Genomic DNA, 19,930 nt, shown 5'->3' with positions numbered 1-19,930 from the left:
TACCGCGGTGGTGGTTTAGTCACTAAGTCATGTTGGACCCTGGCAACCCCACGTACTGGAGCCTGCCAGCCTCCTCTGTCCATGGGATTTCTTCAGGCAAGAACAGTGGAATCGGTTGTCATCTCCTTCTCCAGGGAACCTTACCGACACAGGGACTGAACTTGAGTCTCCTGCACTCTGGGCTGATTCTTCACTGCTGAGCCACAGAATTACCACATGAACCAGCAATTTCACACTTATACACAAAAGAAGTGAAAGTAGGGCCTTGAACAGATATCGGCACACTCATATTCACACAAGCATTAATTACAACAGCCAAAAGGCAGTTGTTGCTCAGTCACTAAGTTGTGTCTGACTCTTTGCAACCCCACGGACTATAGCATGCCAGGCTTCCTGTTCATTCACCATCTCCTGGAGCTTACTCAAACTCATATCCATCGAGTTGGTGATGCCATCCAACCATCTCATCCTCTGTTGTCCCCTTCTCCTCCTGCCCTCAATCTTTCTCAGCATCAGGGTCTTTTCCAATGAGTCGGCTCTTTGCATCAGGTGGTCAAAGTATGGGAGCTTCAGCTTCATCATCAGTCCTTCCAATGAATATTCAGGACTGATTTCCTTTAGGATTAACTGGTTGGATCTCCTTGCAGTCCAAGCTACTCTCAAGAGTCTTCTCCAACACCACAGTTCAAAAGCATCAGTTCTTTGCCACTCAGCTTTCTTTATGGTCCAACTCTCACATCCATACATTGCTACTGGAAAAACCATAGCTTTGACTGGATGGACATTTGTTGGCAAAGTAATGTCTCTGCTTTTCAATATGCTGTCTAGGTTGGTCATAGCTTTTCTTCTAAGGAGCAAGTGTCTTTTAATTTCATGGCTGCAGTCACCATCTGCAGTGATTTTGGAGCCCAAGAAAATAAAGTCTGTCACTGTTTCCATTGTTTCCCCATCTATTTGCCATGAAGTGATGGAACCAGATGCCATAACCTTATTTTTTGAATGTTGAGTTTTAAGCCAGTTTTTTTTTTTTTTTCACTCTCCTCTTTCACTTTCATCAAGAGGCTCCTCATTTCCTCTTCGCTTTCTGCCATGAGGGTGGTGTCATCTGCATATCTGAGGTTATTGACATTTCTCCTGGCAATCTTGATTCCAGCTTGTGCTTCATCCAGCCTGGCATTTTGCATGAGGTACCCTGCATATAAGTTAAATAAGTAGGGTGACAATATACAGCCTTGACATACTACTTTCCCAATTTTGAACCAGTCAGTCATTCCATGTTTGGTTCTAACTGTTGCTTCTTGACCAGCATATAGGTTTTACAGGAGGTGGTAAGGTGGTCTGGTATTCCCATCTCTTTAAGAATTTTCCACAGTTTGTTATGATCCACATAGTCAAAGGCTTTAGCGTAGTCAATTAAGCAGAAGTAGATGTTTTTCTGGAATTCTCTTGCTTTTTCTATAACCCAATAGATGTTGGCAATTTGATCTCTGGTTCCTCTGCCTTTTCTGAATCCAGCTTGAACATCTGGAAGTTCACAGTTCGTGTACTGTTGAAGCCTAGATTGGAGAATTTTGAGCGTTACTTTGCTAGTGTGTGAGATGAGTTCAACCGTGCGGTAGTGTGAACATTCTTTGTCATTGCCCTTCTTTGGGATTAGGATGAAAATTGATCTTTTCCAGTCCTGTGGCCACTGCTGAGTTTTTCAAATTTGCTGGAATATTGAGTGCAGAACTTTCACAGCATCATCTTTTAGGATTTGAAATAGTTCAGCTGGAATTCCATCACCTCCACTAGCTTTGTTTGTAGTGATGCTTCCTGAGGCCCACATGACTTTGCACTCCAGGATGTCTGGCTCTAGGTGAGCCAGACACAATAATCACACCACTGTGGTTATCTGGGACATTAAGATATTTTTTGTACAGTTCTTCTGTGTATTCTTGCCCCCTCTTATTAATATCTTCTGCTTTTGTTAGGTCCATACCATTTCTGTCCTTTATTGTGCCCATCTTTGCATGAAATGTTCCCTTGGTATCTCTAATTTTCTTGAAGAGATCTCTAGTCTTTCCCATTCTATTGTTTTCCTCTATTTCTTTGCATTGTTCACTTAGGAAAGCTTTCTTATCTCTCCTTGCTAATCTATGGAACTGCGCATTCAGATGGGTATATCTTTCCTTTTCTCCTTTGCCTTTCACTTCCTTTCTCAGTTATTTGTAAGGCCTCCTCAGACAACCATTTTGCCTTTTTGCATTTCATTTTCTTGGGGATGGTTTTGATCATCACCTCCTGTACAATGTTACGAACCTCCATCTGTAGTTCTTCAAGCACTCTGTCTATCAGATCTAATCCCTTGAATCTATTTGTCACTTCCACTGTATAATCATAAGGGATTTGACTTAGGTCATAGCTGAACAGCCTAGTGGTGGTAGCAACCACATATTTAGGTCACACCTGAATGGTCAAGTGGTGGCAGCAACCCAAGTATCCATCCATGGATAAATGGATAAATAATATGTGACTGATACACATAGACACACACACCAGGATATTATTCACTCTTAAAAAGGACGAAAATTTGACACATGTGACAACATGGATGACATTATGCTTGATGAGATAAGACAATCATGAAAGGACAAATACTGTGTGATTACATTTGTATGTGGTCCCTACAGTAGACTCATTGGAAAAGATGGCTGGGAAAGATGGAAGGACGCAACAGATGATGAGTTGGTTGGATGGCATTACTGATTCAATGAACTTGAGTCTGAGCAAACTTCAGGAGATAGTGAGGGACAGGGAAGCCTGGTGTGCTGCAGTCCATGGGGTTGCAAAGAGTCGTACATGACTTAGTGACTGAACAACAAGAAGAGTAGTCAAATTCATAGACACAGAAAGTAGAATGGTGGTTATGACGGGCTTAGGGAGAATGAAAACTGGGAAGTTATTGTTTAATGGATATAGAGCTTCAGTTTGGGATGATGAAAAAGTTCTGGACATGGGTGGTGGTGATGGCTGCACAGTGTCAAAGTGAATATTCTCAGTACCACTGAACTGTACTTTTAAAATGGTACAAGTGGTAAACTTTATGTTGTATTTCACCACAATAAATAAAATTTTAAAAAGAGGTATGGTGAACTGCCCCACTAAGACAGTGGATTTGTCAATTTCCCCTTCTAGTTCTCTCCATCTTTGTTTCGTATACCATGCATGTAATTCTAGCTTGTGGCCTCCTGCTGCTGAATTCATTATGTGATAGTAATCTTCTCTATCCTAATGATGGTTTAATTTAAGGTTTATTTTGTTCAATAGTAAAAGCTACCACAGCTTTCTTTTGCTTCATAGGTTTTGTTTCATCCTTTGACTTCCAAACTTCCTGTGTCCTTCTCACACTTCAGGTGTGGCTTGTGTACTTGGGTTTTGAATTTTTACAACAATAACACTTCAGCCTAAGCCAATCAGTTTGTTCACCTAAGCAGATCATAAGTGTAGGTCTTTTTGAAGCAATTTCTACCCACATGATTTTGTCTTGCTTTTTTTTTCCCTCTCCTTTTTCTCTTTTTTCTTCTTTTAGATTACATGAACTTTTTTCTTATTCTATTTTCCTCTCTTTGAAAGGTTTAATTTATTTTCATCTTTTCAGTGATTAACCTGAAAGTTCTACCATATTTATTTTGCAAAGCCTAAATCAATCAAACCCTCAGTTGTCATCTCAAATGACAAGTACTTTAACCTCAATCACTTCCCTTTCAGGTTACATAGTTTTGATCCAGTATTTTAATTATGGCTTCTATTCTTTTAAACTCAATTAAGTAGCTCACTAATTTTATACACATAATATGTATGATTCAATTTTAAATATTTTGTTTCCCCTTGTTTCCAGTCAATCCCTTAATTTCTTCTTTGACCCACATATCAATTACAAATGTGTTGCTTAATTTCCTAATACTTGGGGGATTTTACATACATCTTCTTGTCATTGAATTCTAATTCTGAATTCTAATTTAATCCTACCATTGGTGAAGATCATACTCTGTATAGCTTTGGCCCTTTTAAATTTATTGAGATGTATTTTATGGTCTGGCACAGGATGTATCTTCGTGAATTTTCCATTTGTACTTGAAAAGATGCAATAGCTGCTTTCAATGGGTAGAGAAGTCTGAATGTCAATGAGGTCATGTGAGTTGATAAGGCTGTTCAGATCTTACACACCTACTGATTTTTGTCAATTACCAAGACAGTGAGTGGTGTCAAAAAATCTACAACTATAATTGTGAATTTGTCCATTTCTCCTTTCAGTCCTGTCACTTTTTTATTCGTGTATTTTGAAGCTTTATTATTACAAATATACATAACTAAGGCTGTCATGTCTTCTTCATGAACTGATCTTTTTATCATTTTGAAACCTCTCTGGTAACAGTCTTTGCTGTAAAGTCTGTTTTTTTTTCTGATATTTTTATATCCTTATGAAATTTCTTATCCTTAAGAATATTGAATGGTCTATTTTTTGAAAGACTTTTACTTTCAGCCCATCTTTCTTCATATTTAAAGAGGATTTCTTGTAAACAGCATATCATGGGTCTTCCTATTTATTTTTTTTCCATGGAGTGGTAAATCCATCCATTTTTAATGTGATCATTAATACATGTGGGCTAAAGTCTGCCTTCTTGGTATATGCTTTCTGTTTTTCCCATTTATTTATTCCTTTTCTTCCCCCTTTACCTTTCTTTAATTTTAAATTAAGTGCTTTTAGTATCCCATTTTCTATCCTCTAGTAACTTTTCAGCTATATCTTTATTTTATTTATTTTTACTGGCTGACTTAGGATTTATAATATGTATCTTCTATTTATCACAGTCTAGTTCAAATAACACATATCACTTCACATATAATGTGAACCTTAGATTTCAGTCTTCTCCCATCCTTTCCTTTGTGCTAATGTCCATTATTTTACTTCGATATTTCTTATAAATTGAAAAAAATGAAAGTCACTCAGTTGTGTCCAACTCTGTGATCCCATGGACTTTAGCCTGCCAGGCTCCTCTGTCCATGGCATTCTCCAGGCAAGAATAGTGGAGTGGGTAGCCGTTCCCTTCTCCAGGGAATCTTCCCAACCCAGGGATCAAACCCAGGTCTCCCGCATTGCAGGTGTGGTATAATTATATTTGCTCAAAGCTGTCAATTATAATTTTTGTAACAGCTTTATCAAAGGAAAATTAGTAAGGATAAGCTGCACATATATAACATGCTGATAAACATTGACACGTGTAGATACCTATGGAGCCATCACCACAAACCAAGAAAATGAACATATTCATCCTTTGAAGGCTTCCTGGAGCCGTTCTATGAGCCCTCCTTCCTGCCTCTACCCCTCCCCCACACCCACCTCTCATTCCTGATGTTTTCCTGGTCTTCTTTCACTAGGCAGTTATTTCGAGATTCATCCAGGTTGTTGTACCAGTGAGTAGTTCACTCCTTGTCTTGCTCAGAAGGATCCTGTTGGATGGATACATCACCGTTTGCTTGTCCATTCACATGTTAACATTTGGCCTGTTTGCAGTTTTTAGCTGTTATAAATCAAGCTGCTGAGAACACGTATGTATAAATCTTTGTGTGAACATACGCCCTCCTTTCTTTTGGATATGCATCGAAGAGTGTAAAGTCCAGCTCAGGTAACAAATGAAGCTCCCCGGTGGCTCAGTGGTAAAGAACTCGCCTGCCAAAGCAGTAGACACAGGTTTGATCCCTGGGTCGGGAAGATCCCCTGGAGAAGGAAATGACAACCCACTCCAGTATTCTTGCCTGGGAAATCCCAAGGACAGAGGAGCTTGGTGGGCTACAGTCCACAGGGTCACAAAAGAGTCAGACATGACTGAGTGGCTAAACAACAGGTAACAGATGTATGTTTAACAGTTCTAAGAGCTGACAAACTGTTTTCTAAAGTGGTTGTACCATTTTACATTCCCACCAGCAGTATATGAGAGCTCCAGTTCCTCCACATCCCGGCCAAAGCCTGGCATGGTCTGCCTTTTTAATTTTAGAATTCTCATAAGTGTGTAGTGGTAGGGCATTGTACCTTTAATTTTCATTTTTATTTGCATGATTAATGCTGTGACATCTTTTCATGTGCTTACTTGCTGTCAATATGTCTTCTTACAAAGTGTCTATTTAAATCTTTTGATATTTTTAAATGGGTTTGTTTTCTTGCAAGAGTTGATACACATTTATTTATATAATCATACAGTTTCTCCTAGTATGTCATTTGTGTCTTCCCTGTTTTATCAATGTCATATGCTTTTGGTATTGGGTTTTCCTGGTGGCTCAGTGGTAAAGAATCTGCCTGCCAATGCAGAAGACTCGAGATGCCGGTTTGATCCCTGGGTTGGGAAGATCCCCTGGAGTACAAAATGGCAACCAACTCCAATTCTTGCTTGAAAAATTCCATGGACAGAGGAGCTTGGTGGACTACAGTCCATGGAGTCTCAAAGAGCCAGACACGTCTGAGCAAACAACCTCTCATGCATTTGGTATTGTACCTAAAATCTATGCCCAAGCCTAAATCACAGCAATTTTTTCTGATGTTTTCTCCTGGAATTTTTATAATTTTTATTTTTACGTAAGTCTATGATCTATTTTGAGGTAATTTTCACATGGTTCAAAGTATGGATCACAATTCATTTTTATATAGATATCCAATTGTTCTGGCACCATTTGTTGAAAAGACTGTCTTCTCTACAGAATTTTCTTTGCACCTTTGTCAAAAATCAATTGACCACATAATGTGTGAGTCTATTTCTGGAGTCCATTCTGTTCCATTGACCTATTTGTCTGTCTTTGATGCCAATACCACAGACTTCACACTGAATCTTGAAAATTCAGGTAGTGTAGATCTTCGACCTTTGCTTTTCTTTTGATGTAATATTTTCCCTGACTGCTTTTAAGATTATCTTTTTTATTACTGATTTTCAGCAATGTCAGACATGGGATGGTGTATATGTGTGTGTGTGTGGTGTGCGCGCTTCTTGGAGTTTGTTGATATTTTTGGATCTTTGTGTTTGTAATTTTCATCAAATTTAAAATTTTTACTGTTATTTCTTTACATATTACTTCCTGTTTTACTTCTTCCAATACTCTAATTATATAGCCATTTGATAACCCACAAGTCACTGAGGCTTTTTCATTTTTTTCAGCTTGGACTTTTACATTCTATCACGTGTGTCTTCAGAACTCTCTCTTCTACTTGTCACTTCCTTGTCTTTGAGTTGCATTTGGGTAACATCCTGAAATCTGTCCTTCAGTTAACTAATTGTATCTTCAGGCAAGCGATCTGCTTGATCCATCAATTGAGGTTTTTATTCTTGTGATTATATTTCTTATTTCAGCTTGCTTTAGTTGGTTCTTTTTCAAATGTTCCTGATCATTTTGTTTGATTTTGATCTTTGAACTCATTTTATTTTGTTTTTCTTTTAAAATTTTATGTTTATACATGATTATTTTAGTCTGTGATTTAATTGTCTACTCTCAGAAATACTTGAGGATCCTAAATTAATGTTAACTGCAGACTCTCTAAGATCATGGCATCCGGTCCCATCACTTCATGGCAAATACATGGGGAAACAATGGAAACAGCAAGAGACTTTATTTTCCTCAGCTCCAAAATCACTGCAGATGGTGACTGCAGCCATGAAATTAAAAGACACTTGCTCCTTGGAAGAAAAGCTATGACCAACCTAGATGGCATATTAAAAAGCAGAGACGTTACTTTGCCGACAAAGGTCCATCTAGTCAAAGCTATGGTTTTTCCAGTAGTCATGTATGGATGTGAGACTTGGATCATAAAGAAAGCTGAGCACCAAAGAATTGATGCTTTCCAACTGTGGTATTGGAGAAGACTCTTGAGAGTCCTTTGGACTGCAAGGAGATCAAAGCAGTCAATCCTAAAGGAAATCAGTCTTCAATATTCATTGGAAGGACCAATGGTGAAGCTGAAGCTCCAATACTTTGGCCACCTGATGAGAGAACTGATTCATTGGGAAAGACCCTGATGCCAGGAAAGCCTGAAGACAGGAGAAGAGGATGACAGAGGACAAGATGGTTGGATGGCATCACCGACTCAATGGACATGAGTTTGAGCAAGCTCCGGGAAACTGTGATAGACAGGGAAGCCTGGTGTGCAGCAGTCCATGGGGTCGCAAAGAAACAGGCATGACTGAGCTGAACTGAACTGCAGACTCTCACTTATATTGCATTATTTTCTGGTGTCTGATAATTTTTATTATGAGCTCATATATGGTATATGGTGAAGGGCCCAGATTGGAGATGCCTTTCCTCCAGAAAGCATTTGTATCTGCTTATTTTGTGCTCCAGGGGGTGATGTGCGTTTGTGCTAAGTCACTCAGTCGTGTCTGACTCTGCGACCCCATGGACTGTAGCCTGCCAGGCTCCTCTGTCCATGGGATTCTCTAGGCAAGAATACTGGAGTGGGTTGCCATGCCCTCCTTCAGGGGTCATCCCCACCCAGGGATCAAACCTGCATGTTTTACATCTTCTGCATTGGTAGTCGAGTTCTTTACCACTAGCGCCACCAAGGGGCAATACTAACTTACAACTATTTTAATTTAGTTTGATGGGTGTTTACCTTGGGGGCAGGGCAAATTTGAAACTCAGACACACATGGGAGCTGTCTTCTAGCTTCAAATTATCAGGAGAGACTATCATTTGTATCATTTGTGGTTTTTCCTCCCAGACACAGTAGATATGAGCAGATTTTTTTCATTGGTCCACTGTACCAGCATGAGTCCCTAAAACTTGAACTTCATGTTGTAGGTGGTTGTACACAGTGGAGCTCAGCCGTCTGTGTTAATAACCACTCTAGCCTAGGCTGATTATTCTTTTCTTGTGTTGGAGACGTGGTTGTTGGGTATTTCCCTGTGGGTTCAGGAGAGCCTTTTGTTATAAATAATCCTCCATCTCAGTACTTTCATCTGGGAGGGTATTCCAGTTGAGCTGTCTAGCTGATTATGCTATTGGGATCCCAATGTCTTGTATTATTTTTATTGTTCACTATTAATTTAGGTCTATAATCCATCTAGAATTTACTTTTGTATTTGAAATTAGATTGAAGTCCATCATTTTTCTCCTCAGATGGCTAGCCAATTAATAGTATTGATTAATAATTCTATTTTTCTGAATTAATTATGTTTGTCATAAATTAACCTAATATGTGTTCTTGGATTTAACATATTTAACCATTCCTCTATCAACACTTTACTGATTAGATTCCAGAGGCTTTATGTAGTCTAATGTATGAAAATATAAATCTCATTTGAATGTTCTTCTGTTTCATAGTTTTCTTAGCTAATCACAAGGATTTAAGAGAATATTCTTAACTCAGTTTTGCAAGGAGGGGAATCTCATCCTGCATTTACTGCATTTAATTAGACTGAATTGAGAAGATGCATGGGGAGGTAGAAGGACCATCACTTGGGGAAGCCACGTTCCCTGTCCAGGACTCAGTTTCTTCCACTGGTGAAAGAAGGACTGGCACTCTGGATTCCTAGACTCTTTTCCTGCTCTGGAGTCCCAGCCCAGGTTCACTCAGCCCTGGGGCTTCCCTGTGGACATGGACAACACAAGCTAAGAGTAGCTATTTATGTCATTAGCTAGGAAATACACACCAGGCTTGGTACTCAGCAAGTCTATATACTCCTCACAGCATCTCATTTAATCCTCAAACATTCCTGTGATGCTATTAATACTATCTTTATTCTCTATAGGAAGAAACGTAGGAACAGAGAGCTTTAGTGGCTTATTTGTTGAAGCCACTGTTTGGTTAAAAATAAAAACAAGGGAATGGAGTGGGGAGCTGTGCAGAATATGAAAAGACCAAATTATGTTTTTACACAGTTGTTGCTCATTACCCTTGATACATGCAGAGGAAGGACCTCAGAAACAATAACTAACACATTCGTTGAGTACCTCTGATGTACTTTAGGAATATTAACTCATTGACCCCTACAACCATCCTATATAATGGGCACTATTTATTATCCTCACGTCTCAGATGAAGAGAGTGAGGCCCAGAGAAGTGAAGTAACCAGCCCAAGATCACCCAGCCAGAGGTAGGCTGGTGAACTCACATCCTCCGACTCTAGGGATCGTGCATTCCTATAGGCAACCTCAAAATTACACACAGAGTGTATTGAACTCATGACTGCCTTCAGGTCACCTGCCACAAGCTGGATGGAGACATGTGAATGTGGAAGTGTTGCCACTGAAGGGGTGGAGCCCGTGGCCATCTCTAAATGTTTAGAATTATCTTTGAAAGTGTATTTTGATTTTCTTTTTTTAACGTAAAGGAGGCACTCCGTGGATTAACAGGTTGTTAGCTTTGAAGGGCAGGATTCAGGGAGAGGGGGCTGGCTGCTTTGAGTTTTCTAATTTCTCCACAGTTCTAATACAGTATGTATTCCTGTGTGGCTTAAAAAAATATTCAGAGACGTATAAATAGGGGCACTTATGTAACTGAGGGGGCGGGTGGAGGGACCCGCAGCAACCGAGGCGGGGGTTCGGTAGCGGGGCGGGGCTGCCCACTCCTCCGCTCCGCCCACTCCCCGCCCCTCCCTCTCTGGCCCCGCCCAGTCCCCGGCTACTCGGAAAGCCCGGAGCCCGGAGCAGGCTGCGCAGCTGGAACTCTAGCCCACGCGCCTGCCCACGTCCCGGCGGCGCGACACGGTCCAGGGCAGACAAAGCCCGCACCCCGGGCACTCGCAGCGGCTCAGCGAGTGACGCCTCCAGAGGGCCCGCCTACGGCGCACGGGGCGGGTCAGAAACGGAGCCCCGGGCGCGGGGTGGAGCGGCCGGCGCTGGGCGGGTGCACCTGGTGGGCCGAGGCCGGGCGGCGGCCCGGGCGGGCGGGCGACATGCAGCGGGACAGCGGCCAGGCTGCGGGTCAGTGGCTGGCCTTGCGGCCCCTCCCCTCGGTCGCGCGCCCCGCTCCTTGGGAGTTTGGAGGGTCTTCCCTGGGACGGGGTGGGAGCGTCCCAGTGCAGTCCGGCCCCGCGGCGCGGGTGTGAATGCCCGAGGCAGTGCCCAGGGCCTAGCACGTGACTCAGGCCTGCGTCCGGCCGGTCCGCTCCCCGCGCGTCCCTAGGCGCAGATGCCCATCTGTCCGCCCCCTGCTGCCGTCCTCGTCGTCCCCGCGCCGATGACCTCCTCCCCTCCCCAGCGCGGCCCCAGAGCGGGTCCGGCGCCGGTCTGCGGCCGCCGGTGCTGATGGAGGGGCGACCCTGGCTCCGGTGACAGTCTGAGATCCCGGCTCCCTCCGCCGTCACCAGCCGCTACTGGGGCCGGATGCGCGCGCGTCAGCCGGCGACTCTGTTCATAAGAGCTGTTGCGTTGTGCGGCGATCGGGCAGGTCCCGGCTCAGCGAACCTGTTCTCAGCTGTCCCGCGTAACAACCCGGCGACCTGGGGGCGGGGACTGTGCTCCACAGTGAAAAATAGAGGACATTCGGTGACTCAAACGCGGCCCCACGGGTCCTTACGTAACCAGGATTCGAGCCCAGGTCGGTCGGTGTCAGAGCTTCGGAGTGTACCGCGCAAATGTTGACACTGATGCTGGAAAGATCTAGGTCTCAGTCCAGAACCTTCCTTTATGCAGAAAAAGCCCGTTTCCTGCCCTTCATGATAAGCCCTGCGATTTGCTCCTGGCTAATGTGTTTTTGTCACCTGCGGGCAGGTGGCATTTGAACTTAAAGTTGAACTGGCACACCGGATTATCACGTTCCAGTGCCGACTTTGAGAACGGTTAGGCTACCAGCAGTTCTTAACTATAGCCCGATGCCTGGGTGCCAGGCACTATAATAACCAGTGCCTCTTAGTAGCCCAGTCCTGCAGCTGAGAAAACTTGATGAACAAGAGACCATGTGGTTAACAGGTGGCAGAGCTGGCTCTGAGATCAAAAGTTCTAGTTGAGGTATAGGTGTGACCACTGTACTGTCCAGCCAGTGGGGAGGCCAAGGACCCAGGACAAGCACCACTTGTCTCAGAATTGGAGATCTTGAGCAGGTCACAGGACATTCTAGAGCCTCAGTATTAGACAAAGCAATCACCATTGCAACCACTTTGCCCACTTAGGAGCTGGGACTTAATATGGACCTAGTGCTCCCTGAAGTCTGTGTTGTCAGCCACTGCTGTTTCTGCAGCTGCTGCCTCTGGCCTGGCACTCTGTCTGACCCTGATCTTAATGCCTGTCCACTGAATGAATGAATCAGCTGAGAGCTGCCCCCCAAATGGGCTCCTGCCAGCTGAGCCTGGATCCTTGGAAGAGTGGGAGGGGGGAGGCAGGGGAGATTTGGGGCTGGCCCAGCAGGATGAGGGTATCTGAAGTCGGGCTGTACTGGATAGGAGAGGATTACTGCTGTGGGGAGATGGCTGTAGAGATGGAAAGAGTAGGCAACCCAAGGTGGGGGTCCTATCTGCCCTGCCCTGCTCTGGGCACTTGGGAGAGTCACTGACCTGAACTTCTTTCCCTACCTGTGGGTGTTGCCATGGCAACTAGAGTCATGCTGAAGATTAAATAGGATAACATCCTTAAAGGGTCTGATTATCACCCATTTTTATCACCACCTTTTGGAGTCAGTTATATCATTTGGGTGTGTGTGAGACTAGTTGAGACATGAGGGCCCAGCCTCCTGGAGCTTTGAATACCAGGCTAAGGGGTCTGGACTTCATGCCAAAGTCAGGGGGAGCCATAAAGAGATATGAGCAGGGAGGGAGGTGGTGGGATTCTCACCTGTGGGTCCAACGGCAGGGATCCTCGAGAGGAAGTTGAGTCCTGCACTGCTGGTGGGCGTAAAATGGATCCAGCCCTGTGGAAGGGTATGTGCCATCCAGAGTCTATCTGAATTAGAAACATACATGCCCTTTGACCCAGCAACCCCATTTTCTAGAGAGCCCACTGCATGCATGAAATGCTATGTGTGCAAGGCCAGGAGGAACATGCATTTCTTACTGGGTCTGCTAACTGCTCTGTGACCCCTCCTCACAGCAGAATTCTAGGCCCCCTTCACCAGAAAATGCAGCAGCTCTAAATGGGCTGGTGCAGAAAGTACTCAAAGACATAGTCAGCAAAGAAGTAAAGTAAGTTCAGTGCACCCGGTTTGCCATTATGCAGGGTACAGACGTGTTTGTGAATGGACAGGGCACAGGAAGGGCACATGAAGAGCCTCCTAACGTAGCCGCCAGGGAGGGGGCTGGGTGCTGGAGGCCAGGGAGGGATGCTGTCTGCCCTTTACCATCACCCATGGGAATGCCCCCTGCCCCAGTTCTGAGTCATACCCACAAGTTGTGATTCAAAACAAAAATACCATTAAAAAAACAAGAATAGTCCTAGTGATGGATTGCAAGACTGGATCAGGCTTGGCCATGTGGATACAAGCCAAGGAAAGTTCCAGAATGCTGGGTTTTATCATCACTCTTTGCTGCATTTCCCCTTCCCAGGAAGCTGAGAGGGAAGTCAGTGGATACCTTCTTGTCTTTCCTCACCCTCAGACAAGTCAGCATTCAGAACTGTCTGGCAAGGTCTGTTTCCTGCATTGTGGTTGTTAAGTAATACTTACAAAGACAGAGGATGAGATGGTTGAATGGCATCACCGACTCAGTGGACATGAGTTTGAGTAAATTCTAAGAGTTGGTGATGGATAGGGAGGCCTGCCGTGCTGCAGTCCATGGCGTCGCAGAGTCAGACACGACTGAGCGACTGAACTGAACTGAACTGAACTGAACCGGGATACCACTTCAGAATGGTAACTTGAAGTTGTTACCTCTCCCTCCCTGTGAGGAAGCACAGGGGTTGCAGGTTGAAGGCAGAGGACAGACCTTGGACTGGCAGCCAGGAGGCTTGGGTTCAGTCACACCTGCCTTTCCCACCTGTGTGATTCTAGGCGTCTTTCTGGAATCAATCTGCTTCCGGGTACTTCATCTACAGTCACAGCTACAGTCAAGTGTGTGTGTGGGGAGGGGGGATCATGCATACATCTAACAGCTTTGAGCTGTTTGTTGTTCAGTTGCTCAGTCTTGTCTGACTCTTTGCGATCCCATGGACTGCAGCACCCCAGGCTTCCCTCTGCTTCACCATCTCCCGGAGCTTGCTCAAACTCATGTCCATTGAGCCGATGATGCCATCCATCCATCTCGTCCTCTGTCGTCCTCTTCTACTCCTGCTTTCAATCTTTCCCAGCATCAGGGTCTTTTCCAGTGAGTCGGCTCTTTGCATCAGGTAGCCAAAGTTTTGGAGTTTCAGCCTTAGCTGAAGCTTCAGCCTCAGATCTGAGCTGTCAAGTGTCCCATTCCCACCTCCCATCTGTAATATGGGATCATAATTACCATTCTGCCTCCTTCACAGGAGGTCAGGAGTTTATTTGACTGCAGACAACATCCTCGACATTCTCAGAAGATAGATTTCTGTAAATGCACCAATTTAAAATGTCAGTAAAATAAGTGACATTACTGAGAGCCTATTAAGGGCCATGTGCTGCTCAGAGGACTTTATAAGTTTGGGTTTAACCCCCCAGCCCTCACAGTGTAAACTCCAGGGGGTCTGGTTGTCAGTTCTACACTGTTGTCTGCCACACCCAGCATACACTTGGCACCCTGTAAATACCTGTGGTGTGAATAGACCTTTCAACAACTCTGTCAAGTTGGTCTGAAGTTTGCCCTGACTTTGTGAAGAGGAACCCATGGTCCCAGCAGGGGATTGTGTTGCTGATGGTGTGAAGCTAACTCAAGGGACTTGGGGGCTAAACCAAGAGAAATGACCATCGACTCAGGTTGTAGGCATTTGGTATCACTTGTGGGCATTTGGTATCACTTGTGGGCATTTGAAACACAAATGTTCACATCACAGAATCCCTGTGCTGGACAGACTCTAGGTGGGATGGTGATTTCCGTATCTCAGACCTTACGTGGCTGTTTCTTGCTGTTTTAGTGCCCACAGAATTCCTTTTCCCACCTCCAAGTGGAACGGGCAGCCTACTACCCGGGAGCTCTGTGATCCAGACCTCCTGCCAGGACCTGGCATCTCTGCCCACGCAGCACATTATGCTGACTGACCCAGGGGACCCAAAGGAGCAGGACTCAGAGGAACCAAAGGCAAGTGCGGTCCAGGCCAGGCTTGGAGGGCCTCCCATGCTATGGTGTTGTGGCATCATAACACGAGTGATAACACCTGCGTGCTAAACATGCTCTGTGCTCCAGGTTCTGGGCCGGCACTCCTGGGCATTATTTTTTCAAACCTTCACAGCACTGCAAAGCACAGAGAAGTCAAGGAACCTGCTCAGGGTCACATAGTAATTGGCAGAGCAGGATTTGATCTTGAAGAGTTTGGCTCCTGAACCTGACTACTCCAGGAAACTTGGGGGTTTGGTGAAGGTTCTGGGGTGAGGTGAGCAGTTCTTACCCGGGGGATGACCTAGTCCATTTTCTGTGTGGGAAAGGCAGTTGGTGAGGGTTGGCGTGGAAGGCACCGTGGTGGTTAAGTGGTGGCTAAGTGGGAAGAAGGTGGGCTTGGGAGGCAGACAGATGGGTATTGGAAGCATGGCTCTGCCATCTTCGAGCTGTGACACTTTGCACAAGATGTATTAACTCTTCAAGACTCAGTTACTTTTTGGTGAAACAGGGATAACATTATTTGAGTGCATACTCAGTCGTGTCTGAGTCTTTGCAACCCATGGATTGTAACCCGCCAGTCTCCTCTGTCCATGGTATTCTCCAGGCAAGAATACTAGAGTGCGTTGCCATGCCCTCTTCCAGGAGATCTTCTTGATCCAGGGATTGAACCCATATCTCCTACACTGCAGGCAGATTCTTTACCCCTGAGCCACCAGAGAAGCCCTAAACATTACCTACTTCACAGAAATTTCTAAAGACTAAACAACTATCGCATACTGAAAGGTCTGGTCCATAATGGGTGCACAACAAAATATTTTTTCTTTTTACTTTATTATAGTGAAAGTACAGCAGGAGATAACCAGGTCTGCTGAAAAATACTAAAAAGAAGCAGTACCCTGCACCAGTTAGGATCAGGCTCAGCTTCACATAACTAAAACTCCCCAGATAATAGTAATTTGGGCTTCCCAGGTGGCTCAGTAGTAAAGAATCCACCTGCCGATGCAGGAGATGCAAGAGACATGGGTCCAGTCCCTAGGTCCGGAAGATCTCCTGGAGAAGGAAATGGCAACCCCACTCCAGTATTCTTGCCTGGAAAATTCCATGAACAGAAGTCTGGTGGGCTAAGGTCCATGGGATTGCAGAGGTGAATGAACTAGAATTTTAAGTTAGGACCATGGTATCTAAAGGTGGAAAGCCAGCCTTTGACAGTTTACCTTTTCTTGTGGTGTCTAAACATGTGATGCAGATAACATCTTGTAATAAATATCTTCAGCATCCAGGTGAGGGTGGGGGATGCTGCATGCCCTCAACAAAGCTCTGCCCACATGAAAATCGCCAGGACTTTTCTGGGCGAGTTGTAAAGCCACCGGGGCCAAGATCCTTTTTCTAACCATGATTATCATCATCAACTGAGCTTTGGTCTGGTTCCCAAATGATTGACATGATTAGTTACATACAGGAAAATATTCTTCTCCTTGAGACCTGCTCAATTGCCTTGTAGAATCTGGTTCATTGATATGTTCTTGAGTTTTTTCTACCTTATCGGTAAAAAGAACACATGCACTGAACCCTGCTGTGTGCTGAGATGTCCCGGCCCTTTACAAACATCAGCTCACCTACTGCAGTGCTATCTTTTGTTGTGTCGGTTAGGAAATGCAGAGGTAAAGGGGTCTCAGGTTCATGGTGTGTCCGATCCAGGGGCTCAGCCTGTCACTCAAGCCCCCACACTGTACCTTCTGCTACACCCTGCTGACTCCCAATGGACATTTTCTTTATAAAAGAAAATTTGGTGTGTAAAACCAAATATCCAAAATTCACTGCCTGTTGCAATCTGAACATGAAAGGTCCATGCTGGTCAAGAATCCTACTGAGATGGATTTTATTTCCCCCTTGAATTTTGCCCGTCCATTGATCTTCTGCTCTCCTGCTGACTGCACTTTTTTGCAATGTCTTTCCTTGCTCAGCCATGTTCTACTTCTGCTTTTCCTTTTAAACTAACGTACTCAAGTGTGTGGGGAATGTTCTCCACGTAGTAACACCCGGTGCTAATGATCAGCTCACTGTGGACGTGGCTCTATTTAGGGCAGAGTCAATTTGGTTTAAATCCTGTGTGAGAAATTCAGCAAGAACAAAAAAGCTTCAGAGAAAAACATCCCCGCAGCCTTTCCAAGTGTCTTTGTCTCTGTAACTATGGTTTCTGGACAAACGCAGAAAACGCTCAGGAAGAATTTTCTTTGAATAAAGAAGCTGAAACAACGGGCCAAGGGTGGCAGTAAAATGATAAGCACTTTTATTTTGATTTTTGATTTATAAAACTAGAATATAGAGAAGTAACAATAAATATATGAAAGTGTTTCCTCCAATTAAAAACAAACAACTTTCCCCGTGTCCTTCAGCAGAGGAGCCGAGCAGGCAGACAGGAGGAGGCCGCTGTGATGCAGGGCACAGGTGACCTGGTCTGCCTCTCATGTGACTCCAGGCAGCTGTGGGGTCTCGCTCAGAAGGCACAGCTCTAACAGAAGCCATGGTGTGCTCTGACTCTCAGCCTGGCCATTCGGTGGCCAAGTCACGTCATCTTTCTGAGCGTCTTCCTGTGTTGTGGGATGATTAAAAGAGTTCCTTTGAGCAGGCAATGTGAGACTCAAATTCAGGAACATGTGTGTTGGAAAGTTCCTGGTGAACCAGACTGTAGAGATGGTTTCAGCTTTTATTACCAGAAATCAATGCTGACCACAGGACCCGGGAGCTCTCCAGGGTCCTGAAAGACTTGTCATTCCCTTTCTGACTCCGGGGCTCAATCACGTCGGAGTGAGCAAAGGAGAGTGTCATTTATTGTGCACCTGCTGCATGCCTGGTGCCTTGCTAGGTGCTCTGCAGAATTCTCTCTCTAACATGTGTGGTCACTAGCCTGGCTGTTTGCTTCTGCATGGCCTGAACTCTATATTCTTGTTCCTTAAGTCCCCAATGCCAGGCACTGCCCTGACCTCCTCTGTCCTGTGGCCCCCAACACATGTGGCCTGGCTGTGGTGGTATCAGATCCTCTCCCAGCCAGCCTGCTGGGTCACTGACCAGCTGTGTATCTCCCGGCACTGGGAAGGCTGAAATGGGCACGTCTGGGAGGGAGTTTTGAAAACTGGAAAACTGGAAAGCTGAAACAGAGGTTTTTAGGCCACATTTGGATTATTTGCCACCATTTTTGGCACCTGTGTGTGTTTGGTTTAGGGAAAATTTGAAACTGAGCCCTGAATGCAAGGGTGTCCAGACTGTCATTCTGTAACCCCTAGTCCCTGAAATGAGTTGTTGCCATTATTTATATGCCCCAGACCTCCTCCATCAGACTGAGGCACTTGAGAGCCAGGCCTGCATCTTATTCAGCCCTCTAGCCTCCAAACATGGCCCAGGATCCCAGTGGCAGCAAGGGTGTAGGCACTGTTGATGAACCAAGAAACACACTCCACAGAGGAGAGAGCTGCAGCTTGGGTCTCCCTCCTGAGAACTGGCTGCCACAGGAGGGGCTCTGCATGTGACCGTGGCAGCCTGCATTTAGTGAGCACCTACTGTGTGCCTGGCTTTGCTGTAAGAACTACATGATTGTTTCCATGTTTAATCGTCATTACAGCCCACAAGTTTCAGGCTATTATGATTCCCATTTTACAAGTGGGGAAACAGAGGCACAGGGATGTTACTAATTTGCCTGAGGTCACATGACAGAGAAGTGGCAGAGCTGAGATGGGAACCTAGGCTGAGCTAGTCAAGCTCAGAGGTTAACGCCCTGCCTCCAATACCAAGGCCTGGCCCCATCCCCACCCCCTCACCTTGAACCTAGTCACCCAAACCTTGTGTTGCTTTCTTGTGTGCCCAATCACATAGCCATATGCTTCCTGGTGATTGGGCTTCCCTGTTGGCTCAGATGGTAAAGAATCTGCCTGCAATGTGGGAGACCTGGATTCAATCCCTGCATTGGGAGGATTCCCCAGAGGAGGGCATGGCAACCCACTCCAGTATTCTTGCCTGGAGAATCCCCATGGACAGAGGAGCCTGGTGGGCTATGATCCATGGGGTTGAAAGAGTTGGGCACGTCTGAGCTACTAAGCACATACGGTCATAACACGATGGGAGGGAACATCCCCGGCTCCTGCACCTGCTGGGGACACCCAGGCAGTGATTGCATTCCTCCAAGCCTTGGTTCCCTCATCTTCGGGGCATGACCATCTCTACCCTGCAGAGCTGCCAGGAGGTCAGAGGCCACATGGGGTGAGTATGGCGAGGACTCTTTAGCGTGTTGCCATATTATCGACTGTGATTCAAATAAGGTCAATCATTATTGACAATCCTGAGGTCTTCCTGTGTATTACTCTTTCAGAAAAGGAAAGGAGGCTGGCCTAAAGGCAAGAAAAGGAAACCCCCGAAGGATCTTGCTGTTCCCCGTGCTCCTACGACAGGGTAAGATGGGGAGATCACCTGACCCACCGTTAAGGTAACATTTTGGGCTCTCCACATGGCCTGCACTATGTGCCTAGCCTAGATGGCCTCTGTCCCTTCTCAGCCTTTATCTGTTGTTCAGGCCCCTTGATTGTTACGGGGTCTCACACCACAGGGAGCGAGAGAGGGTTGTTTAGTTCTTTAAGCTGGAATAAGGTTCTGATACTCAAAGGAGAGCTGGGCTTGAGTCACAGACAGGAAAGTGGGTGACTGTGGGGCCAGTGTGTCTGGTTTCCCTTCCAGGCTTGTGATACCGGGGGCTCCACGGCCTTGGGTGAGCT

General features: G+C 45.3%; 1 protein-coding gene across 1 annotated transcript in view; it reads left to right on the top strand.

Annotated features, from left to right (window-relative positions):
• LOC122428157 overlaps window positions 1-19,930 on the top strand; it is a 53,970-nt gene that overhangs the window by 13,935 nt on the left and 20,105 nt on the right. Inside the window, exons 2-4 of the mRNA XM_043447966.1 lie at window positions 10,639-10,947; window positions 14,986-15,149; window positions 19,531-19,610. Of these exons, the coding sequence (XP_043303901.1) occupies window positions 10,639-10,947; window positions 14,986-15,149; window positions 19,531-19,610 (553 nt within the window). The remainder of the gene's footprint in view (window positions 1-10,638; window positions 10,948-14,985; window positions 15,150-19,530; window positions 19,611-19,930) is intronic.

The sequence above is a fragment of the Cervus canadensis genome, chromosome 26 (assembly GCF_019320065.1).
Source record: "Cervus canadensis isolate Bull #8, Minnesota chromosome 26, ASM1932006v1, whole genome shotgun sequence".
Taxonomy (NCBI): domain Eukaryota; kingdom Metazoa; phylum Chordata; class Mammalia; order Artiodactyla; family Cervidae; genus Cervus; species Cervus canadensis.
Note: the sequence above shows the minus strand (reverse complement) of the source record. Positions and strands in the feature narration are given on the sequence as shown.